A 26,867-nucleotide genomic window follows, 5' to 3' on the forward strand; every position below is an offset into this window, starting at 1 on the left:
CACTCTCTCTCTCTCTATCTATATATATATATATATATATATATATATATATATATGTATGTATATATATATAAATCATGTTTCCAGTTTCATATGAACTTTAGAAAGTCTGGTTTTCCAACGCCAACCTTGGTTGAGATGCCTGAGGGAACATGCCCATGAATCCATCCCTAACTGGCTTGCAAGGGTGATTTCCTTGGTTATGGAACACAAAGTTTACTCATTATTAACCGTCATTTATGCTTGCTTTTATACATATCAATCAGCTTGTAGTTGTTGATTGTATTATCTATGAACAAACTTGGAACTTAACATGAAACATCTGTGGCATCGTTTGGATTGTTAAATTAAGTTCAATGCAATGAGTTGGTCGACTTTAAAATTTATGCAATATAAATGGTTACCCATTACTCATTTGTGGTCATTTTCATACATGGCAATTCACTTGTAACCATCGTTTGCACCATTTACGGTAAAATAAAAATTGATTAGATTTAAGCTGCCAGATTGAATCATATAGTCTATGCAATATCATAGATGTTTGGCATAGGTTAGCTGCATCTTCACCCTTTCTTAGTGGCTCGGTGGTGGCATTGGCATCCTCATCACAACTTCACCGTTTCCATATACTTCCACAAGTCGCCGCTTCCGAACTTGCTTCGCTCTCCCGTAGTCTCGTTCACTTTCAGTTTTTAACACAGATCCAACATTAAGGAGTCATTTGTGTGTCACTGTAACACTCTTCGTACATTTAAATAGCATGAAGAGTGTTACAGCGGAAACGAAGTCCGACGGTAAATGAGGGTGAATTGTGGAAACATGGTGGGTGGAAAGTTTTCTGCGCAGAAAAAAAAACTTCCTCTGTTTGCATGCACCATGTCTTTCTGATGTGGGTCCCACAGAAAAGGCCTCTTTACCAATGAAGAAGAGCCCTTTCTGTGACATGCAAACAGGACCTAGGGGTATGTTTGATGCGCCGTTTCCAGCGGGATTCGGACGTTGGATGCATTACGCGCATCCACCGCGTCCAAAAAATCATGTAGTTTTCGTAACAGACCCCTCCCCTGTTACAAAAAGAACTGGACGTGGGGAACAAGGAGTGTTACGAAAAAAAAAAAGTCGGGAGAAAGGGGTCCCCCCGACTCTCTATCTCTCTCTTGTGCAAGCCGGGCAAGGCCACCGATGACCGGGCACGGTTCTCTCTCTCTTTTTCTTTCCCCCTTTTCTTCTTTCTTTCCCTTTTTCTTCTTCATTCTTCTTCGTTTTTCTTCACCTTCTTCATTCTTATATCTATATCTCTCCTTTGTTTTTCTTCGTTATTCTTTTTCTTCTTGATTTTCATTATTTAGGGTTTTAATTGAATAGGTTAATTCTGATTAAAATCCAATTAGGGTCTCTCTTTCTTTTTTATTAGGTTAGATTTGATTAGGGATCTCTCACCTTTTTTATTTTCTCTGATCTTCTTTTTATTCTTGATTAAAAATCTGTATTAGGGTATTCTTCTTTCCCTTTTTTATTTTTGATTTTTTATTTTCTTTTGATTTTCTTTTTTATTTTCTTTAATCTTTTTCTTCTTTTCTTCTTCTTCTTAATTAAAATCTTGACTAGGATAATATTCTTATTCCCCTTTTTTATTTGATTTTTTTTAAATATTTTTAGTGTGATGGCTTGTCCATGATGTCCGTGGACTTTGGAACACAGACAGGGAAAACGGTCGAAACAGACATTGGACTTGAAACAGTTGTTATGGAACGCACAGAACATTGGTTCTGTGCCGTTCTTTTTGTTCATTTTGCCCAACCCTGAACAAGGGTTCAAACATACCATAAGGGGGGCAGTAACATCTGGACAGAAAGCCCAAACCTGCTGGGCTTCTCAACAATTTTCAACCAGTCAAAATAGAAGAATAGGATCAAAGTTCCAAAACTCCCAGCAAGAAAGTGACAACATTAGCCACAAGCCCTGCCAACACTTGCGAAGTTGCTCTTCCTTTCTTATCTCTCCAGGGCCATGATCCGCTAAGGTGGTTGCAATGAATGCAGATGATTGACAACAATGGTGGATAGAGATTAAGGTCTGAAGAAATCTGCAACTGGTAAAAAGCTAAAAGAAATGAAATACCGTAACATTCTTTTAGGCTGTGCTTGAGAGAAGGGTGTAGGAGGAAGTGAGAGGGGTCAGAAGTAGTTATTTGGCTTTTGGGAGGAGATGAATGAAACCTAAAAATAGGTATGGAGTCCGCTGATTCCAAATCCCCGATTTGTTCTGGTTTCAACTCCCTCTCAAAAGAGGTATTTGCAAATCCTGGATTCTAAAGAATTCCGATGGTCTCATGCTTCTTTCACCAGATTAAATGTTGGTCTTTCCCTCACAGCCTCCATTCCCATGAACACCAAGGCATCTCTATCACCTCCATATCACACCAATATCACCAGCCACCACCACACAGTACTTCTCACCTAATTGATACCACTAGAAATACCACCACCACCACTGAAGCACTGGCAGCTTACTTCGAATTAATATAAGTTGCCCCACCACCACTGAGGCATTCACCACCAACTCAACATTGCAATTATTCTCCATCACCACCACCTAAGCACAAAACTCTACCCCTCCCATCACTGTGAATCTAAACTACTGCTGCCTCCAGACAAGATCAGGAAGAAAGAGGAATTGAAAGCCGAAATCCCTGATAGGTCCTCCAAACAATAAGAATCCCTGTTTTTTATTCAAAACCACTTCCCCTAAATTCCAGTATTTGATTTTCTCCAACTCCTTGCAAATCCGTGCAAATGCCGGATCCCAAACACAGCCTTAGTGTACAGGATCCCAAATGTCGTAATTAAGGCCTGAACTTTACACCAAATTCCAAGTACTGTACAAAAAGTTGAAACAATTAAGCATAATAATTCAAACTTGACTTCTTCTTTGCTTGAACTTGGATGATCCCTTCGTTGAAATCTTCGTGGTTAACCTGAGTACAGGAAAAACGTCACATAAGGAACACCACACCGGGGAAATACCCAAAAGAAGAAATCACATTGTTTTAGAGCAATATTATATGACTGACAAAGCCCTTAAAGTAAATAGTAGATGGCAAGATCATATTCAGAAATTTGAGAAAAAGGCAGAACCTCAGTTGCATCGCGACGGAGAGCCAACATGCCAGCCTCCACACAGACAGCTTTGAGTTGAGCCCCATTGAAATCATCAGTAGAGCGTGCTAGCTCTTCAAAATTGACATCCGGATGAGTGTTCATTTTCCTTGAGTGGATCTGTTGCAAATGGAGTTTTTAGTGACATGCATCACGACCAGCAAAAAAAAAGTATCAGGATTCACCTGCAAGATTCGAGCCCTAGCTTCTTCAGATGGGTGTGGGAACTCAATTTTGCGATCCAGACGGCCTGAACGCATGAGGGCAGGATCAAGAATGTCCGCTCTGTTAGTAGCTGCAATGACCTGCTTGCCAGAATAATTGATGCAACACTCAATGGTCAGCATACAAGACTAACAACCCTACAATATACAAACTGTGAAAAGAAAGATTGATAAAACCACAACTCAGGTCAAATAATAGCTACACTGGTCAGAGTTCAAAGGGTCTCAGATTTGAAATTCACCGGGCCCATCACCCCATGCTTACATTGACGGTGGGGCCCCAAGAAAAAAAAAAGTACTTGATTCTGCAGGACCGAAAACACCCCTAAATAATACTGGCAACCATGGCTTTTTGCTAGAGTATGGCACCCTAAATGGTACCAAAGATTTGTGTGTGCACACGCATGCGTGCTTGTGTGTACACTGTGTAGTTATTTGTTTATTTCTATAATGTGTTTCTAATAGTTGCTGTGTCAAATACATAAATATAAATATAAATATAAATATATGCATGTATACATGTATGGGGGTGTGTGTATGTGCTGGGTCTTCCGTCAGCCGACTAGTCCTGCCTAGGTTCCAATTAGGCCTTTTAGGGGCCTGGGCACTAGAACTTTTGACTACCTATCTAATAGATGTGACAGCCTAAAAAACCTTTAAAACTAAAAGCTAAGTGAGACAACACAGCTCCACAGAAACATGAGAAATTCAGCCAGATAAGTTGGATGGTCCAACAACAGGTTCCCTTGAAATGCTATCCACGATGGCATAATCAATCATACAATTCCGATTGTTTTCTTCTCCTTTTGTTTTCTTCTTCTTTTGTTTCTTTTGTGATAATATCAGGGAATGTAGTTGTCAGCATCATTCATGGGTTTAACTATGCATACAAATGAATGCTGACAATTTTGAAAGAGTTTCATGGGAAGGAATCTGGCTGTGGCAAAAGATTCTGAAGATTCCTTAGGGCGTGTTTGATCGTGGATCCTGTGCGCTGGGTGCATGGAACACTGCGGCCAACAAATGCTGGACGCAGCAGACGCACGTACCGTTTCACCTCCTGGTTACGCTGAGAATAGGATAGAGGAACACAACTTGAAAAAAAATCGAGCAGAGGGGGGTCTAACCTAACCCTCTCTCATTCAAATCCCCCTCTCTGCGTCAGCCGCGTCAGTGGAATGGTGAAACACCGTCCTCCCCCCCCTGTTAGGCTGAGAATTGAACGGGAGAAACACAACTTAAAAAAAATTATCAGGCGGAGGGAGTCTCTCTCTCTCTCTCTCTCTCTCTTCCCCTTCTTCGTTCTTCTTCTTCTCTGATTAGGGCTTTTTTTCTTTGATTAGTTGGATTTTCATTGATTAGGGGTTTTTTTCTTTATTTTTATTTATTAGTCTTTTTCTGTGATTTTCATTTATTAGGGTTTTTTTCTGACTTTCATTAATTAGGGCTTTTCTTATTTAATTTTATTAAGGCTTTTTTATTTGATTTTATTTGATTAGGGATTTCAATCAAATATCTTTAATTAGGGTTTTAGATATTTAATTTGATTAGAGCTTTTTTCTTTGATTTTCTTTGATTAGGGTTTTGAATCAATTTCTTTAATTAGGGCTTCATATACTTAATTTGATTAGGGTTTTTGTTGTGTTTGATTAGGGTTGTTTTTCTTTGATCTTCTTTCATTAGGGTTTCAATTAGAGCTTTTTATATTTAATTTTACCGTTTATTTATGGTTTCTTTGATTTTATGATTTATTTTTCTAGTAGTTTAGGATTTTTTGGTTTATATATGATTTATTTTCTTGCATTTTAGGGTTTTATGATTTATTTATGGTTTTTGCATTTGTATATAAAAGAATATGAATTCTAATTTTTTCTCAAATTACCCAAAATTTAAACATTTTTTAGTACTTGGATCCATTTGAGATGCATATTTGGGGCTCAAATCCATAATTTGTTTTATAAAATTTCATAATTAGATCCAATATGACACCAATTAAAGCATTTATATATCGAAAAATATCAATTCTTATTTTTCTCAAATCATCCAAAATTTAAACATTTTTTTAGTTTTTAGATCCAATTCGAGATCCATATCCAAAACTAAAATCCATAATAAACATGTTAAAAACAGTCATATGGTTGGGCGGATCGAGTCATACATTCCAAAACGAAGTTATCTGACCCATTATCCATGTGTCCAAGCTGTCCACAATGTAAAAATCAAATGCTAGACATTAGGAATACAACTACTTGTAAGTCGAAACAAACGCTAGACATAGTACAGTTGTTACTGAACAGAAAGAACGTGTGTTCTGCTGTTCCGTCCAATCTTGAACGCACCATCAAACAGAAAAAATATGAGAGAAAAAGGACAATCATGCACAATGTTGTGAAAAGCGTTGAGGCGTAGTGAAGCGCTCCACCAAAATCAGAGGTGAGGCATAAAGCGTAAGCCTCAAAATTTTTTTGAAAACTTAAAAAATACTTTAAAAAATATCTAAAAATATAAATAAATAAATAAATAGATGTTTTATTGATAAAGCAACAACCAATAAGATAGAAAATCTCAAATAAATACCAAAAAAATTTATTATACATAATTACTTTTTCCTAACACATAATTATACAAAAAACTATTGGTTTTTATTTTCTAAATGAGTTCCACAAGAAAAACTAGACAGGATATTCATTACCGTAACTATCTTCTCTACCATCAATGCTCAGTTTGGTTTTAGACTTACCAACCTAACACCCTATGGAGGGTGCAAATGGATTGTTATGTCAAATATCCAATCCAAGTCTGGCATATTATTTCCATATGTGAATCATCCAAGTAAGATCCAAACATGCATTCAGATTGGACTCCGACTCGCTTAGCATACAGCTCCTTTGCTGATGACCTTCCATCTCAACGTATGTCAGAAAGACACGTGGTCGACACAAGGATGCATGAGCAGGTTCGACTCGTAAGTTTGAAAATGTTTTGAAAAATAAGATATGAGGACACAATTTTTTGAAGTTTTTAATTAATAAAAAACTATTTTTTTGTTATTTTAATGTTAAAAATGCATTTTATTAAAATAAACCTTTAAAATAATAATAAATAATGCATTTTAATGTTTTGAAAATGCATTTTTTATTATTTTTTTGTCATTTATGCTTCATACTAGGGGTGGCAATCGTGTCGGGTTGGTGGGTCGACCCGACGGGTTGGCGGGTCAGCATACCACAACCCGAACCCGACTCGTTTATTAAACGGGTCAGCTGTGGCAAACACGAACCCGACCCGTTTAATAAACGGGTAACCCGACACGACCCGCCAACCCATTTAATAAATGGGTTGGGTCGGGTAAACGGGTTCTCAGGTTCGCGGGTCGGGTTGACGGGTTGACGGATCGGGGTGGCGGGTCGACCCACCCGCCTAACCCGTTTATTAAACGGGTCAGCCGGGTTGGCGAGTTGGCATACCCCCAACCCGAACCTGACCTGTTTAATAAATGGGTTACGCGGGTCGACCAGTTTATTAAACGGGTTGGCTTAAGCCCAACCCGAACCCGCCTAAGAGGCGGGTTGGCAGGTCGGGTTGGCGGGTCGTGTCAGGTTTTGCCACCCCTACTTCATACATGCACCTCTCGCCTCAAGGCGAGGCAGGCTTTTTGCACCTTGAGGAGCAATTTTAACACTGGTCATGCAATATAGCTGCCATAACTCAGAGGTCATGATGCAAAGACATGCCATCACTTTCAAATTAAGAAACGGGGAAACAACAAGACATACGACATGGAAAATAAAATTGGCATGTGTTAGGTAAAAAAATATATATTAAACAAAAGTTGTTCTTACCTTTATACGATCATCACTGCTAAAACCATCAAGTTGATTTAGTAACTCTAACATGGTCCGCTGCACTTCTCTGTCGCCACTTACTTCACTGTAATAAATGGAAGTAAGAAAAAATTGTATGGTCAGAATCAAAAGATTTAGAGCTTTACTAACAAAGTCCCAGATTTTTAAAAATAATAGAATTACCAATGTGCTTGCTAACTCCACCAATTGCAGGTTATGAATAAACATCGATGGAACCCAAATAAGGTATCCAATTTCCAAACAGTCCAAAGAATAAAAATGAAGAGACCCTAAATGCTTGTAACCTAACAAAAAAGTCCAAAATAAATTTTAAACTGGCCATAAACACCAGTTATTATCTTACAGATACTTGTTTGGGTAAGTTGCACTTGGTCGGTAGTAAACAAAATTTATAGATGTGACTTTCACCACTCACGAGCTCTCCCACAACAGAATTAATATGCAAGAAGCTAAGAAGAGAAATAGTTTAACCGTCCTATGAATCAATCTTGAATTCCCACTTGACAGGTGAGGCCATTAAACACTAGAATTTTACAAACAAAATGTGCTATTAACAATGGTTATTTACAAAATACAAATACAAGCCTGAAGCCTATAGAAGATCAATATGTGTAAAATAGGGTCTAACTTTATTAATTTATAGTATGACACAATATATAAAGAATCACACATTAATAAACTACAGAAAAAATCTAAATAAACCAATGCTTCTTTGCCACTGAACAGCTAATGTCAACAAAAAAAAAAAATCCTTCTACAGGTAGCCATGCAAAAACATATAAGAAATTATATACTTCACAATAAGATGCAAGGCCCCAAATAACAGCATTAAGGAAATGGGAAAAAATATTTGAAAATATAACCAAAAGAAACTAGAAAGGTGTATTGTCCATCTGAAAAAAGAAAACCAATGATGATGATAGCAATACTTTTTAGATAATTGGAAAAACACTACATGAATTTCAGTGCACATAAACTGCATTCTAGCTTTGTGATTTTATGTACTCTTCTGCTGTTTGTATTACCCAGTAAACAATATAGAAAATACTGCAAACCAGATTTACAATGACATGCCATCAGGTGATATCTCTTTCGGCAACTAGTAATTCAAGAAAAAGAAAAATTGCAGATGAGCATGATTAGATGCAACATATAACTCAAACAGCATATCCGTTGTTCTTTTTCCTTTTTTCTTTCTTGGAGAGATTGACTTTGCATACCTGTCAAATCTTTTTGTTCCAATGGCATCAATTTCATCTATGAATATAATACAGGGAGACTTCTCTTTTGCAAGCTGAAATGCATCACGCACAAGCTTTGCTCCATCTCCAATAAACATCTGAATAGGTTCATATTTCCATTTAATTGTCATATTTCAATTCAAAGAGATCTACAAATGTTGATACAAATATAGATCCAATATTCAACATAAACACTTCAGAATTAAATAGAAGCCAAGGTCATATCGAACAATCAAAGATGTTTTTCAAGAGTTGCAAAAACAATAAAAAGTATTTAACTGATAGATGTAAAATCCCTGCAATGAATATTCAATTTTCCGATAACCCATTTTGCTCCAAACTATTCAGTCAAAAGCATTCTCAGAAGAAACTAGACCAAAAACCCAGTGATGAGGATTTCAGAAATCATGACCTTGAGGAACGAAGTGGAATAGATAGTGTAACTTAATCTGGCAGATCCTGCCTAGTATAGTCCTGAATCAAAGAACCAAAGGGGGATATATGCTCCTATCCATGGTCACCAATATCAAACATTTCTTTTAATTTCTTATATTGTTGTTGCAAGGAATTCAGAAAACTTTAGGGTTCTTTCGGATGTTTTTGGCACACAAAAAAACTAATAACAGAACAATCTTTTATATCATTTTATTTAAGTTAGAGAAAAATATATGTATTGTTCCATTAAAATATTTATAGTTGCTTGGATCTTTATTTTTTATTGCAGAATGTACTTTTCAGATTAATAACTAGTCCAATTGGATCCAATGGCTGGAATAAAATAAAAAATAACCCACAGTTTTATGCTGTCAGGACAGCGACCGTAAGTACGGCAGGCAAAGCCAGTGCGGCTAGGTCTCTGATCCTGGGAGTGGTTTCTCCATGTAAATATAAAAAAAAATAAACCTAGATAAAAGAAAAATCAGGCAAATTTCCAGCTATGTAGAGGAAAATAGGAATCATGGAGTACCCAATAAATCTTATTAACAATTGAAGATCTGACAAATTGGTGATTTGCATAAAAAATTGAAACCCAAGCACTCAAACAGCTTCCTTTGTATCAGGTGAAGTCAACCACACTGAGGTCCATTTCTATCCAAAAGTAGATTCAGTTAAACCTAACGAAGTCCAGTTTTATTTATATATATATATACATAAATGCACACACATACACGTGTATATATATAATATTCACCTTTGCACCAGTGTGGTGTTATTTTTTATTGATGAGGAATAGCATTTATAGATTATTAATTTGATTTGTTGCATGAATTTATGCATGATGAATTGATGAAATGATAATTGTTTTTATTTCATTAGTGTTAACTTAAAACTGTTAAAAATTATATATATATATACTCTCCTCGCACCCCCCCGCACCCAAATTTTTTTAAAGTGAAGCATCGCCGCATATGCGCCCACACCTATGTGACATAGCTCAAAACTAAGAATTAACACATTTAATGAGACATGAAAGCCTAACAAGAGATATGAATGTAAAATAAATGTTCTTTTTTTCTCATAATTGTTTACTTTAAAAGATTTTATAGCTTTAGAGTTTCTCTCCTTTATTAGAGAAAACACACCCTCTATCTGTAACCACAGTTTAACCCAAGGTTGTCAGACTAGGAAGCAGATACAGGAAACGATATGGGGTGCAGAAGCGAGAAGCGATACATTTTAAAATGTATAGAAAGCGGGAAGCGAGAAATAAAAAAAATATAATAATTGAATGGGAATTGAAATGAAACTCAAATAAAAACTAAAATGAAAGTGATTATTCTTAAATTTCATGATTTTTTAGTATAAGAATTAAATTTTTAACAAAATCTAAAAATGATGACTGTCAATTTAGAGAAAGCACATGGAAGTGAGTGAGAAGGTAGATAGGAAATACAAAAAAACATGAAAAGTATAGTGAGAGAACATATAATAAGAATACATGAAGCATGTGGAAAGCATAGGAGAAGCGTGGGAGAATCGAGATTTTCATCAAGTTTCAGAAGCGAGGAGTATCGCACTTCCAAAGCGAGTTTCCGGGAAGTGGGCTTCCCACCTATCTAAGAAGCTTTCGGTAACTCTGGTTTAACCCAACCTCTCATGCTTACTCCTACCTCCTGCCAATAAGATGTTGTCTCCCTCTTTATTCGCTAACCATGAGGTTGTGACAACTTTTCCCTTGCTCAAAAGATGCATATGCCTAGTTGCATGGGGAAGCATACTTTACCAAGGAGAGTTGTTAACAACTTTCTACAACTTATAATATTGTATGCGTAAATATTTAGGTTCAATCTCAATATTGTATATGTAAATATCACAGGTGACTTTTGCACTATATAACCTCACCTCAAGGCAAAAACCTTGAGGCAAGACACATTATTTGAACTTTAAGGTGTGTTTTTATTTTAACAATGCTAATCAAGATACCACACACACACACACACAATGTATGCAGCAATTGTTGTCAGAGGGTGGAGGTGAAGCAGGGAACAGTTGCTAGCTTAAGAAACCTCATGGTAAGTTGATAAAAGACTGGTTATTTGAAGTTCCAAAGTAAAAAATGTAGGAAAGACTTGTAAAATTTTAAAAAAAGTACATTAATAAGTTTCCAAGTTTACTCTGTTCTCAAACCAAGCTTGGTCAAAATTTAGACCAAAGCTTGGAATATAACATTAAAATACTAAGAATACAAAATAGCAACAGCATCAGTCAGATGTGGCTCCAACAAGACCCAACCAATGAGCTCTAACCTCTAAGTAAATTATCCCTAGGTTTAATAGGGCCTAAGTATGACAACAATATTTAAAAAGTACATGTATAATAATGAGAGCTTAGGTGCTATGTAGTCAAAGGTGACGACTAGGCGCCTAGTCGGGCTAGACCTATGGTACTTGGACACTCCGTTTTGCCTTCCATACCTGCATCGACACCTGGACACACCATTTTACCCTCCGTACATAAAAGTGTGTATTCAATTTATAATTTATAATTATATTTTCAGTTTATAACTTTATATTTTCAGTATATAATATATATTTTAGATATAACATATATATTTAGATTATATTTAGTTTATTGTGAATTTATGTTGTATTTATGTGATATTTAATATATATATATATATATCCGTGTCCCCGTACCCGCATTAGGGCGCTAGGAAAACTAGGAGTCGGTCAGATTCCTAGTTATCACAAAAAAAGGTACCTTTTTTGCTGACTAGATGCCTAACTTGCCCTCGCCTAGGCGTGAGGGCAGTAACTTCTTCTTTTTTCATGATAACACATGGGGGTTATAAACCTCTTTCTCTCTCTCAGGCCCGACACGCCGTCACCCTCCGCCTCCAGGTATGCCTTCTCTGGCCCCCTTACTCTGCCTCTTCTTCTTCCCTGTTTCTCTCTAACCCTTCCTCTACCTCTTCTTCTTCTCTCCCTATTTTTTGCTATAATTGCTCTGTCCCTGTTTTTTGCTGCTGCTGATTTTGTGACTGTGTGTTGATTCTACTGTTATTAACTTATTCCTTATTAGTAATTTAGTATCCATGTAATATGTATATGTTATCTATGTGATTGTTGTTTTTTTTAATTAATTTGTTATGTCTGTTTGTTTGTGGATGTGACATTGAATTGTTGTGTCTGGATGTGACATTGAATGAATATACATATGTACATTTTATTTGAAGGTTAATTGGTTGTCTTTTATTTTAGATTTATTGATGGAGTATCAACGACGTGGATGTTATTTCAATATCTTTAAGACTTGATATTATGTTTAAATTATATAACTTTTGTTGATATTGACAGTTGTTTGCTTTGTTTATTCAATTGTTCTTATTATTTGGACTGATTTTGTAATATAACAGGTTTACTATGCTTGCTTGATGATTGTGATATCTTATACTTAAGCATTTGTTGATTAACTTTATTTTAGGAATTCAAATTATGTTAAAATTGCATAGCTTTTGTTGATATTGGCAAGTGTTTACTTGTTTATTTAATTCTTCTTAATTTTTGGGCAGGTTTTATAATATAACAGGTTTACTATGCAGCTATGCTTCACGATAGTGGTATTTAGTACTTTGTGCATTTGTTGATTAATTTGATTTTGGATACATCTTTTCTGTTGGTTTAAATAATATTTGGGTAGGTTTTGCAATATAACATGTTTAATATGCTTGACGATAGCAATATCTTATGCTTTGTGCATATGTTGTTGATTAATTTTATGTTGGATACATGTTTGTTGTTAGTTTTAACACTTTATTTAAGAATTTAGATTATTTTTAAATTATTTGACATTTGTTGATAGTTGTTTGCTTTGCTTATTCAATTGTTTTTAATGTTTGGACAGGTTTTGTAATGTTTAACAATGTTTTTTTTAGCTTTTGCTTATTGTTGATTGATTTTATGTTGCATACATGTTTGTTACTAATTATAGAAGTTTATTTGCATATTTTTTATATTTTTATATTTTTTTAATTAAGGTACCGACTAGTCCCGCCTAGTCTCCGACTAGTATTTTTAGGGGTCCACCGACTAGGCACCACCTAGCGCTTTTGACTACATAGTCTAGGTGAGACCCGGGTCCACAAACACACCCAGTTGATTAGTGATGCTTAGACTATTTTTTTCTACACCCATAAGCATCCCTCTGGAAGAGGAACACCACTACCACCAGCATAAAATATAATGATGACCAACAATAATGATAATGGCCCTTTTTCTTCTAGCTAGGGTGTTGGGGTCTACCAGCACTAGGTTTTTCATTCAGTGAGAAGTTAATCAATTCAAATGCATGACTAGAGAATAACAACATTGAAATGAAATACTAATAGTGGTTGAAAATAATAAAACCAATAGCAAAACACTTGGCCACTAGCTGACCCTTAAAATTACTTAGAAAACACACAATTAACATGGAAAAAAGAAGACGTTTTTACCTGCACAAGTTGTGGACCTGCTAGCTTAAGAAAAGTAGCATTTGTTTGAGCTGCACAAGCACGTGCCATTAGTGTTTTACCAGTTCCCGGAGGTCCGTAGAGCAGAACTCCCTTAGGTGGACGAACCCCTAATTTCTGAAACCTTTCCTTGTGAGTCATAGGCAGCACAATTGCTTCAACAAGTTCTTGGATCTGCAAAAACATCACAGTTAGCACTACTAAACATAGCTAATATTAAAAATTTAGCAATAAACATTAATAACATAACAATTATCAAGCAGATTTTAGTTTTATATGAAGCATTTTTAAAATTGCACAACTACTGCAGTGTCATGCAGTAGTACTAAAAATAAACAAAAACAACATTAAGGGTATGTTTGGTTGCATCTCATATGACTGGAATCACATGTGATTTGGAGTCATATGATTCCAAATGACAAGGTTGAAATCACGAGGTATGAGAAAATTCACTCCAAATGTGATTTCAAATCACATTCCGTTTCTCATGCTCATCATCTGATGTTTGGCTAGCTCTGAAAATGAGATCCATTCTCTCATTTGCATGAGTCTGAATCTCATGAGATGTTACCAAACATACCCTATGTGGAACTTTTCACTCAAATTGCTGCACCTGCTTTTCAAGCCCTCCTATATCATTGTAATCTTCCGTTGGTTTTTCATCCACCTCCATGGCCTTCACACGAGAATCATATTCAGATGGCAAAGTGTCCAATATCAGGTAGCTATCTTTGTTCACCCCAACTAAATCGCCAGGCTTTAGCTTATCAGGGTCCACAAGTCCGACCACAGGAAGAAAGATTGTCTGCATTATAAAATATAGAACACAAAAGCTCTTATTAATGCATTGAAATTCAAATAAGTTTTAATGAATATGATCCAAACCTAAAGCACATAAAGATAGATATTCTTCCATGAGATGCACACAAAAACAACCAGCAAATACAAAGTCAAACTGAAAAAGATGATAATAATAACAATAAGAACAATTAGTCTAAAGCATAGTTACTGTATCGTTAAAGGTAATTTCTCAGCAAGTGTATTTCTCAGAGAGATTTTCAAAAGTTGATAAATCTCAGGAATATCTAGGGAGTTTAAAAAAATTTAAAAATATAAATAACAACAAAGAAACAATTATTTTTCTTTCAAAAATATAAAGAAACGTGTTTTAAAGGTTTTAAAATATAAAAGAAACAAAAAAATAGGAAATGCAAACTTAAAATAAAAAAAGAGAGTTTTTTCCAAAAATTATCATGATAATATCACAATATTTTGTCTTCTGATGATATTTTGAAAATATCGCGAAATATTACCTTTAATATCGGCTACCTTAAAATATCAGTATTTCTTGCGATATTTTCAAAATATCACCAATATCGGTGACAGTGGTCCAAAGAACAATTATTGAGAACACATGAAAAATGGAGACTATGGACCTATCATTTTGTAAAAAGTGTGTGCACTGTGTTGTTATTAACTATTTATTAATAAGTGCAGACAATTTAGTCAAAGGTAAAATCCCCAGAAGAACTATCAATGTTCCATCCCACAAAGCTCCTCTCCACTCATCGGGTAGGGGTGACTTGTGAATGTCACCAAAGTTGATGGGATGTCACAGGTTCTAATGGCATCCCTTGCCACAAGGTCAAAGCTGGGTGTACTCTCCAGTGGGCAGGGAGACATCAAGGGCTTTACCAACTGGAGGCCAGCCAATCTGCAGTCAGTGATGGAGGTTATCCCCTTGGATAATAAAAAAAACAGCAAGATGGGAAAATCTGATCACTGGATTTTGAAATGCCAAAGAAAAGCACAAGAATATTTAGTCTCTTATGCATATGTCATCCATTAACAGCAGAATGTTCATCACCAACAATGTGAACACCAATAATCAGGTCTTAACACCCCAACCACCAGAACCTAGAAAAGCTAAATTGAAGTCTCGGGAAATACTAAGAAAATAAAGAACCTATAGTCCCCAATTGTGCCATAAGTGATCTGCCCCCATCTTCATTTCTATAACCAACTATGCTCCAAGAGATCAAAGGAAAACAAAAACCAGCCATCTCGTGTATCACATAAGCCAACCAGTAAATTGTGGGAAAAAACAACTAGCAGCTTATTGCTAACAATAAACATCATCACATGTAGCACCACGTTGACTTAAGAACTCCTAACAAATGCATCGTCTGCAATACCATCAAATTTCTGTAGAGCTCTCTAGTCTAGAAATTTGGCTGACTGTAATGATCATTAGTTGTTGTTACGATCATGAGCTGCAAAAACAGTAGTAAACACACAACCAACAGATGATCCCTAACCCAAGTATAATTCCACACATTATTCCAATAAGAAAGAAGGTGGCCCAAAAGCACAGCTGACTGTTATGACCATAGTCAATGATATCGCTTATATTTTGAAAATATTGCGATATTATCAGTTTTTTTAGGTAAGCCGATAATATCAGCAAAATATCATGATATTTTTCAAAATATTGCCAAAAATAAATATTACAATATTATTGTGATATTTTCAAGACTTTTTTAACCATTTATCTTATTTTTATATATCATCATTCTTTTTTCTTTTCTTTTTTGAGAGAGAGAGAAGGGCGCTTACCTTTACTCATCTTCCTCCTACTCTTGTTCTTCTTCATCTTCTTCTTGAAGCGAGTTCCAAGAGACAGGGGGGTACAAGAGTCAAGACCCCCCTTAACTTTTTCTTTTCTTTTATGAAAGAGAGGGGAAAGGGGGTTGTAATCCCTTTCCTCTTATTTTCTCTTAATAAAAGAAAGAGGGGCCCTTTCCTCTTCTCTTTTTTTAATAAAGAGTCTTCTCTTCTTTTAAGGAAAAAAGAAAAGAAAAAGGAGGTTTTTGGTAACTCCCCTTTCTTATTCTCCTTTCCTTTTAATGAGAGATCCATCAGAGAGGATTGGTGGAGGGGAGAAAAGTCAAAAACACCGCCCAACCAACTTCTCAATATGGACCCATCCTAACTGGATCTCTCTCTCATACACACAGAAAGAAAAACTAATACAAAAGCTTTATTTCGTATATGTTTCACTAATTTTTATATGTTTTAAATTTTCAGTATTCCAATATTTTCACTAAAAAACCACTCATTGAAAAGAGCTCTGAGAGAAACCCCTCGATGAGAAATTGCCGTCATCGATACAGGCGACTATGGATGTGATTGTAGAATCAACAATTTTGTTTCATATAAGATCCTCCAAGGTTGTCATCTGAACCACTTGGTGATGGGATTTGTTCAATATAGAAGGATTTTTCACTCCTCCAGTGGTGATGATCAACTTATTGTGTGTCCTACCCCTCCCCACAACCTATGTCACATGGGTATGGGTACGGGTACGATATGGCAAGTTCGAAAAATGTGGGTACGGGGACACAGCTATATATATATATATATATAATCTCTTAAGGAATCCAAATTTGTTGTATTGGATCTATCCAGACCCATTACCCAGATTATAAATCAACCTCATTTAGTCCCAAACCAATTTTATAGGAAAGAAAAGACATTTTAAATGCAAAAAAGGAGGATGAGGGGTAAAACAAAATTATTTTAAAAACAAGGGGGTATTTAAAATTTTTGTGCTTTCATTTTTAAAGGGAAGGGGTACTTCACAAACCCTATTCTCTCATACCCCTACTCTCTCTCTCTCTCTCTCTCTCTCTCTCTCTCTATATATATATATATATATATATATATATATATATATATGCGAAGAAGAAGAACCAGAAGGAGGAGGATGGCCCATACCCACTGCCCTTCTCTCCTCCGTATTCGAAAGAGAACTAGCAAGAGAAGAAGAAGATGATGAAGAAGCAAGAAGTAGGTACACTTCTTTCTCTTTTCCTGCTTCTGCTCCTCTTTTTCTTCCTCTCCTGCTTCTCCCTCTGCCTAGGGGGGAGAGAGAGAGAGAGAGGTATCACCCGGTTGGGTTTACCAAGACCAGACCAGACCCAGACCAAATGCTGTAGGGTCCAGGTATGGTGACAAAGAGAGAGAGAGAGAGAGAGAGAGGGGGGGGGGTATCAACCTGTTGGGTTTACCCAGACCCAGACCAAACCCTATAGGGTCCAGGTATGGTGACAAATAAGAAGAACCGGGTCCGGAACCGAAAGTCCGATTAATACATGGATCTGGGTATAGTTTATAAAATTTTATACCAGACCCGGGCCCGACCCAAGTTCTGATTAAGACCTGCAATTTTTCAATGTAAAAAATGATAAAAAATATTATTTTACCGGGTATGGTCCAGGTATTACATAATAACATTAACAAAAGCAAAATGTTGATCCCAGTATACGGATGAAATTTCAGAAAAAAGAAAGCATGATATATCAATTGCAAATCAAACAGTTATGGGTGAAAATAATAAGGTTTCTTACTTGACGTGTAGATGTTTTCAGAACAACACACTTCCCTTTTCTTTGGGAGTCTAAATCAACATTAGCACCATCTTCTTCAGCCTCATCTTCAGGATTCATTTCTAGGATCTGCATAGCAAATAGCATTTAAGAAACTTCTCCAGATGGTTATCTAATTAATCACAATGCAAATATTTTACCTACAAAACAAAAAAAGTGTCCAAACAATAGATGAAATCTAAAATACGAGCGAATAAGATCTAATGAATTAATGTAGGAAGCAAACAGGGCCTAAGGCAGACAACGTGCTGATGCAGTCAGCAAGAAGCCAGGAATGAATTTCCTGGTTCATGAATTTGGCCATTCAAAAACTTGCAGAATTATCCATCTAATAAAACTATCCATTATGTTCTGGGTCTCATTGAATGCACCATTCTGACTAACAACATTATAAGCACCAGTGTGTGTTACTATGGCACCATTGTCAATCTTTACACTTTCACATTTTCTACATGTGAATGTGATGCAGAGCAGGCGGTACCAGTACCAGTACCATGTGACCCTGGCACGGCCAGGGAACCCGACCCACCAGTTGGAATGGACGATCGGACCCAGCAGCAGGGTCCGACCCCAGGTGAGTTGACTCGATGCAAGAAGATAACGCGCACCTACTCCAGAAAAGGGAAGTCCCGGCTCAGCACCGATCCAGTCCAGAATTGAGGCCTTCTCGGGTCCGAGTCCGGGTCCGGGTCCGGACCCGGATCCAATGACCATCTTTAAAAAGCACGACCTAGGGCTGCGTGAGGCAGTTTTTGGAGAATAACGACAGCTTCATTTCTTTTTCTCAGCAGCCTTGTTTTGTTTTCCCTTTTCATTCGTTTTTTTTCATTACAGTTCGTAGTTTTCATTCTTTATTCCCTTGTTTATCAGCAATCTGCCAGAGACATTGAGTATTTAATAAAATCAGTTTCAACTCACCATTTGGGTGAGATTTATTGTTCTTTTTAAGCCTGTTCAGCAGCCGATTATACACAGTCGAGCCTGCCAGCCTTCATCAAGGTTACGCAGGAACTGGAGTGCGCATCGACAAGCCGAGTCTTCACTGCTTTATTCACAGCCCTTTGAAGGCTGCATCAGCTTGGTATCAGAGCCCAGACATCCTCCATCGATAGCCGCATGGCTCAAGAGGCGAGGAACGATCCGGCACACGGCAAGGAACGGGAAGAGGTAAGTACCGAGGACCCTATGATGCGCATGATGGAAATGATGACCAAAATGCAAGAGAATATGCTGTGCATGAACAAAGAAATGGCCGGGATCACCAAGAGGATGGATGGTATGGAGTGTCGACTCGTTGCCATGGAATCGACGGTAGGGTCGACCTCGGCAACAACTCAACCCATGGGTACCCCCGTGGGTGATGGTGCGGTGATCGCCACCAACCGAGAAGTGCTCCAGCAAGGTACGCCAACAATGAACCCTGGTACGGCTGTAGCGCCTCCGACCCTAGAGCCCATTGGAGAGCCTCCCATCAGTGTAGTGCATGCGCAGGGTAGGCACCGAGCCCCACCACAGGGGCTGCAGGCCAGACCCGACCTGCGTGGCCCAAGTTTGCTACTGGATCCTCTTGGGGGCACGCCAATGTCAGTTCGGATTGCGATGGGTCTGTCGACCCTCCCAGCGCCTGCGCCCGGAAACATGATTGCAGCCCCTTCACGGGCTAAGGGGATCGATCCCCTGTGGATGAATTCGGATCCCTCAGGGTCCAGTCAAGAACCAATGGTAAGTGGATCCGGACCCGATTACCGAGGACCACCCTTTGGGTTCTCAGGAGCGGGTCCGGGTTCGGCAGGCCCATACCCAGCCTACCCAGTTGGGTTGGGTTCGCAGTTCGTTCTAAATCCGACCCAACCCGTGAATTTTGAATCCCACAATGGATCCCATACTGACCCGAACCTGTATCGGACCCGGACGGAACTCCAGCTTGATCTTGAGCCGGGTCACAACCAGACCCATTTTCATATGGACCGTGGATCGAGTTCAAACAAAACCTTTTATCCCCACAACTCGATCCCCGATCCGACCTATCCCAATCTGGGTCCGACGAGTAGTTTAGGATTAGGCCTGATCCATATCCAGTCGGGCGAACCATCCCAGTCCTACCCCAACCCAACTAAATACCCGAACCCTAACCAACCCAATAACCCATTCCCGATCCAAAACCCAATACCTCGCCTGACCTTACCCCATTATCATAACCCAAACCCTTACTACCCCTTTCCTACCCACTTAGAGCCAGAGGCCCAACCCAACCCACCACCTTTAGTAGGACCCCCTTACATACCAGTACCACAGCGACAGCCACAGGCGGTGCCCGCCCGCGAGCAAACCCGGCCGCGACAATTTCAGCAGGGAGCGGCGCGACCTGAGCGTCGACCACCCCTCGGTAGAGTCCGTCAGCACCAGCATCCAGGCGAACAGTACCGCATAGAGGACGATGAAGCAGCATGGGACGACGACGCATTCTGGAGCGAGTATCCTGCAGGAATGGTGGAGGCTCGACAACAGAGAGCAGCGGAGCATCCCTCCACTTATGGGGTGAAACTGGACCTTCCGGAATTTGCAGGACGGTTCGACGCAGAGCAGTTCTTCGACTGGTCCTATGTCGTGCAGTTTTTCTTTGATTACCACACCGTAGCAGAGAATCGTCGTGTCTCTTTAGCGTCCACTCGGTTGAGAGGGTTAGCACAGACATGGTGGGTGGAGCTGCAGCGATCGAGGGAGCGGCAGGGGCTCGGGCGCGTACAGTCGTGGGAGGAGATGCAAAGACTGATGCAATCAAAATTCGTGCCTTCGGATCACGCTGAGAGAGCCTACAAGGAGTATCTAACCCTGCGTCAGGGCACTCGTACTGTGGCGGAGTACACTGCCGAGTTCCATCGTCTTTCTCTACGGGTGCAGATCGAGGAAACTGCCCGCCAACAGGTCACGAGGTACATCTCTGGTCTCCGTCCTGTTATTTCTGACGACTTTAGTTGTATCACGGTTGAGACATTAGATCAGGCCAGCAGTTATGCCATGAACGTCGAGGAAAAGTTGAAACGGAGGCAGGAATATAGGACCTCCCGTAGTGAACAGTCGAGTCGACCCAAGTCGAGTTTTCCAACCAGGGGAGCGAGCTCCCCTAGGAAGGAGGACTCAAAGTCTACCCCTAGAGCGAAATTTAGCAAACCTGATCCGTCCGGACCCGCATTCAATACCCGGTCTAAAACCAAACCTAGTGAGTCGACCATCCGTTGTTTTAGGTGTCAGGAGCTAGGGCATGTCGCGTCTAGGTGTCCCACTGTGGCCAAAAACACCCATCTCGTCGAAGGTATTGTGGAGTCCGCATCCGAGAGTGAGAGTGAGTCCTTGGGCGAGGATGAGGATGAGAGAGAAGTCGTAGAGTTCAACGGCAATGTCGATAATCTATTATCCATCCGTCATGTCCTGACCGCACCCCGTGAGTCGACCCCTGCCAAATGGCTACGGAACAATATCTTTAGAACCCGATGCAACTGTGAGGGTCACGCATGTGATGTTATTATCGACACTGGTGCTTGTGAGAACATGGTGTCCGAGAGTGTTGTGTCTACCTTGAACCTGAGAACCGAGAAACTGTCTCACCCCTACAAGATGGCGTGGTTCAAAAAAGGAAACGAGGTTCCCATCACCCAGCGTTGTTTAGTCCGATTCTCCATGAGGGAGCACTACCACGACGAGGTGTGGTGTGATGTGGCCCCTATGAGTGCATGTCACATCCTGTTGGGACGTCCTTGGCAGTTTGATCGCAAAACCATTCATGATGGCTGTAGGAACACATACTCGTTCATCTTTAAAGGTCATAAGATAATCCTTCTCTCCATCAAGGAGATGGGGTTTCCCACGATAGATAAGCCTGAGCGAGTTCCCCGACTGGCCGGACTATCCTACCAGTCTTTCTTGAACCAATGTCAGGAGGATGGTTATTGTTATGCTGTAGTGGCTAAACCCTCAGTGAGTACGTCGTTACCAGTTCCTACGGACATCAAACCCCTTATTGAAGAGTTTAGCGACATTATGCCGGATGACCTTCCAGATGATCTTCCTTCCATGCGTGTTGTGCAGCATGCTATTGATTTTCTACCAAGGTCGAGTCTTCCCAATCTCCCCGCGTATCGTATGAACCCCTCCGAGCATGCCGAGTTATTGAGGCAGGTCCAGGAGTTACTGCAAAAGGGCTTTATTCGTGAAAGTGTGAGCCCTTGCGCAGTACCCGCCTTGCTCACCCCTAAGAAGGATGGGTCCATGCGCATGTGTGTGGATAGTCGAGCCATAAACCGCATAACTGTCAAATACCATTTTCCCATCCCTCGATTGGATGATATGTTTGATATGTTGGTTGGTGCTTCCATTTTCTCCAAAATCGATTTAAAAAGTGGGTATCACCAGATTCGTATCCGAGAGGGGGATGAGTGGAAGACGGCATTCAAGACACGTGATGGGTTGTACGAGTGGTTAGTCATGCCGTTTGGGTTATCCAATGCCCCAAGTACTTTCATGAATATGATGACCCAAGTGCTGCGTCCTTGTATAGGGAAATTTGTCGTGGTATATTTCGATGATATTTTGATCTATAGTGCAGGTCGTTGGGTTCGAACAGTGCAAAGAATTATATCCCACGGACCGGATTTTCAACAAGTCTGGGAGGGGTGCATCTCTTCAGATCGCACCGTCGACCCCCGTTTTAGTATTCATAATGGTTACCTCTTCCGTGGGAACAAATTATGTGTGCCTGATTTCTCCCTTAGGCTTCAGTTGATTTCTGAATTACATGAAGGAGGGTTAGCAGGGCATTTCGGGCATGACAAGACGTTCGCTCTGTTAGATGAACGATACTTTTGGTCTAAAATGCGCAAAGATGTTGTCAAGTTCATCCAAGGGTGTCATGTGTGTCAAGTGTCCAAGGGTCACCATCAGAACAGTGGTCTGTATACTCCGTTACCCATTCCTGAACGGCCGTGGGAGCACGTATCCATGGATTTTATCGTGGGCCTCCCAAGAAGGCCACGTCGTTTTGATTCAATTTTAGTCGTTGTTGATCGGTTCTCCAAAATGGCTATTTTTGTCCCGTGTAAGCGAACCACCGATGCATCTTTAGTAGCGTCCTACTATTTCAAGGACGTCGCTCGCTTCCATGGTCTCCCCCACACAATCACTTCTGAACGTGACACGCGTTTTATGAGCCATTTTTGGAAATCGTTATGGGCTTTGTTGAAGACCAAGCTTCAGTTCAGTAGTGCGTACCACCCCCAAACCGATGGCCAAACCGAAGTTGTGAACCGCACCTTAGGAAACTTGTTAAGGAGCCTAGTAGGGGAAAATGTTAAAACCTGGGATCTAGTCTTGCCTCAAGCCGAGTTTGCGTATAATAGTTCCATCAATAGGTCCACAGGCAAGTCTCCTTTTCAAGTGGTTTATGGTCGGTCGCCCACTCATGTTGTCGATCTAGCTCCAGTGTCCAGTCTCCCTGATCCCGCCCCAGACGCCTTTGATGCCGTTGAATACATGCGTGATATACATAGGCAAGTCCGGGCCAAACTCATCGAGAGTTACGAAGCGTACAAAGCCTTCGTTGACCAAAGTCGTCGCGACATTCAGTTTCAAGTCGGTCAGCTTGTTTGGGTCTACCTGCGTCCTGAGCGTTTTTCCGTGGGCACTTATAATAAACTGAGTCCTAAGAAATATGGTCCCTTCCAGGTCCTACGACGTTTAGGGTCGAATGCCTACCTCATAGAACTGCCTCCCGATTGGAACATTTCCCCGATTTTCAATGTGTCTGATCTATATGCTTACTGTGGAGACAACAAGTCGTCGGAGCCGACTTCTTCCCAACCAGGAGAGAATGATGCAGAGCAGGCGGTACCAGTACCAGTACCAGTACCATGTGACCCTGGCACGGCCAGGGAACCCGACCCACCAGTTGGAATGGACGATCGGACCCAGCAGCAGGGTCCGACCCCAGGTGAGTTGACTCGATGCAAGAAGATAACGCGCACCTACTCCAGAAAAGGGAAGTCCCGGCTCAGCACCGATCCAGTCCAGAATTGAGGCCTTCTCGAGTCCGGGTCCGGGTCCGGACCCGGATCCAATGACCATCTTTAAAAAGCACGACCTAGGGCTGCGTGAGGCAGTTTTTGGAGAATAACGACAGCTTCATTTCTTTTTCTCAGCAGCCTTGTTTTGTTTTCCCTTTTCATTCGTTTTTTTTCATTACAGTTCGTAGTTTTCATTCTTTATTCCCTTGTTTATCAGCAATCTGCCAGAGACATTGAGTATTTAATAAAATCAGTTTCAACTCACCATTTGGGTGAGATTTATTGTTCTTTTTAAGCCTGTTCAGCAGCCGATTATACACAGTCGAGCCTGCCAGCCTTCATCAAGGTTACGCAGGAACTAGAGTGCGCATCGACAAGCTAAGTCTTCACTGCTTTATTCACAGCCCTTTGAAGGCTGCATCAGAATGTCGATAAATGTCTCAAAGCAAACATTCCTAATTATTATTTATGAATAGCTGAAATCATTGAGTGAGCTTGTAGGGGTGACTCAGCACAGCTGAATGGATGCCACGAATTCAAAACTCGCATGCGTGCGTCCCTAGGCACAAGACCAAAGATGGAGTTATGCCCTGATGGGCAAGGAAGACCTAGAGTTTTTACACCGATGAGCTTGCAAGTGAGAGAGATGTTTGTTTATATAATATATATATATATATAGAGAGAGAGAGAGAGTAAATATTGGTTACTAATGAAGGTACGGAACTAATGAGCTCGAAATCATAGGTGCAAGTTGTATCTACTCAATCTAACCACATAGATGTGTTCATCATGGTTTGTTTGCTAAGGATCAAGCCTTGGATCATGCTTTTCTGATTTAGAAATGTGATCTTTTGAGTTATGAAATTTTGGCACATTGTGGGACATTGATTTTTGAACCCTTTTAAAAACCTATTACTTGTCATAATCACATGATTCAAAACAAATTTCCAACTAAACAAACCATGTGTGTGTGTGCGTGCGTGTTATTGAAGGTACGGACCTATTGAGTACAAATCACCTTCTTTTTATATTTTTTGGTTTTTTTATAAATCAGACCTTATGGATGTGATCGACATGGTTTTCCTAATAAAAATTGAGTTTTTATTCATGTGATTCTAACATGTAAGTAGGTTTTTCAAAGGCTTCAAAAATCAAATGGCTCACAATGCACTAAAAATTCATGACTCAAATAATCATATGTATAGATCGAAACAACATGATCCAAGATTTGATGCTTAGCAAATAAACCATGTTGAACACATCTATGTGGTCAGATTGAGCCAATAAGAATTGAAGCTATGAATTCCAGCTCAATAGTTCCACACCAATTTCTTCATTCAATGATTTCAAACTTATCCATCTAAAGTTTTTGTTTCCTAAGACCTTGCACTTAATATGCACCAAGGTGCAAGCTAGAAATAACTTCTAATATTTAAAAAAATGGCACTGGATTTCTTGTGAGCTTACCAACTCTTCCCTTATCCACTAATTAAAAGGCAACACATTTCTCATTTTTCATCGCAAAAATGGCACTAGATTTCTTAAGTCACAATGACAACAGAGGCCTTGCGTTCAAATTCCACAAAGGGATATCCACCAGCTTTCCTAAAAAAGGAAAACAGTCAGAGTGGCAGTGGTGATGATGAGGGGAAGGGCCTATCTTTCATAAGGTAAGCCCGTACCTCTAAACCACTTCTAGCTTAACTCACCCATTCTCTCAAAATGACTGTTCATAAGAATAAGGGTGGTAGGTTCATTGTCCTCTTTCAACCTGAGTTATACTAGTTTATCTCAAATTCAAATTAATCCAGGCAAAAAATCTTTCATGGTGGCTCAGGCCATGCATTGTTCAGTAAGCCGCGCAGTTGCTCCATCGTACATTTCATTAGTTGTTTTGCTGACAATTTTAAGGTGAGATTGACCTAGTGATAATGATGCCGTTAATTCTCCAAAAGAATAAAAGTAAGTCGAGAATGTTACTCATTGACTGAACAGATCGAAGTCTAGACATTTTGATATGAAAATGGGAAATCGTCTACCAATGGATAAAAGATACAGATCAAAAGCAACATTTACTTTAGCGATGCTGACCTAATTCACCACAAACAACATACAAATTTCACTTTCACAACTCCAACATTCGATTTTTACATTTCCATTCAATAACCATTCCTCAAATATTTACAAGTATATGCTTCCCCTGTCAAAAATTGCATCAAGTCCCCAACAGCCCAATGCACAACACTCAAACTCAAATCCGCGAAACCCAATCTTCAGAAAAGCAAAAAAAAGATAAGGCTTTACAAGGAAAATAGCAACGCACCAAAAGAGGCTACTAGGAATCGGAACTAATAGAACCCACACGCTATCCATTAAAAAAAGAGATAGTCTTGGGGACGCTTCAGCCTTAAAGAAATCACAGAGGCATCGGCCGAAGAAGAATGGATATGTTACCTCGACGATGTTTCCGACCAAGTAGGGAAGTTGCTTGTTGAGCTTAATCTTCTCCTGGTTCTCCTTGATCTTCTCCTTGAGATTTTCCCATTCGAGATTCGTCCTCTGAACCTCATCCTTCAAGCCACCCAAAAAAAAATAAGGAGGATGAGGAGAAACAATGAGATCACTCTCGATGCTAAAAAGCTAAAAAGCTAAAAAGAAAAGGAAAACCCCCCAATCTGAGGTTCCAGGGTTGGTGGGCATAACCTACAGAGAGAAAGAGAGAGAAGAGGGGTAAGTGGGGGATCTTGCCTTGAGAATCCTGATCTCGTTGTCAAGGAGGCGGGAGGCCCTGACGATGTCTTCGATGGGCATTGACGCCAACTGGTCGTCCTCGAAGAAGTTGTCCGTCATTCCTTTTATTGTTCTTCTTCTTCCCTTCCCTTGCTCTTGCTCAGCTGAGAGAGAGAGAGAGATTAGCTTTCTT

General features: G+C 39.6%; 1 protein-coding gene across 2 annotated transcripts; it reads right to left on the reverse strand.

The window, feature by feature from the left end:
• Positions 1-2,710: 2,710 nt before the first annotated feature.
• LOC149834136 (26S proteasome regulatory subunit 6A homolog) lies at positions 2,711-26,867 on the reverse strand. Of its 2 annotated transcripts, none has more exons than XM_090011239.1 (10): positions 26,693-26,867; positions 26,399-26,515; positions 17,850-17,957; positions 14,054-14,245; positions 13,423-13,614; positions 8,469-8,587; positions 7,225-7,312; positions 3,344-3,463; positions 3,138-3,278; positions 2,711-2,977 (listed from the first exon to the last, which is right to left on the reverse strand). In XM_090011239.1, the coding sequence occupies exons 1-10, from the start codon at positions 26,792-26,794 to the stop codon at positions 2,900-2,902; spliced, it is 1,257 nt and encodes a 418-aa protein (XP_089867365.1). In that variant the 5' UTR covers positions 26,795-26,867; the 3' UTR covers positions 2,711-2,899. The 2 variants fall into 2 exon arrangements, with proteins under 2 accessions (XP_089867365.1, XP_089867366.1); XM_090011240.1 differs by having other exon boundaries at positions 2,822-2,977; positions 3,074-3,278; positions 26,693-26,843.

The sequence above is a fragment of the Nuphar pumila genome, chromosome 6 (assembly GCF_984573655.1).
Source record: "Nuphar pumila chromosome 6, dmNupPumi1.hap1.1, whole genome shotgun sequence".
NCBI classification, from domain to species: domain Eukaryota; kingdom Viridiplantae; phylum Streptophyta; class Magnoliopsida; order Nymphaeales; family Nymphaeaceae; genus Nuphar; species Nuphar pumila.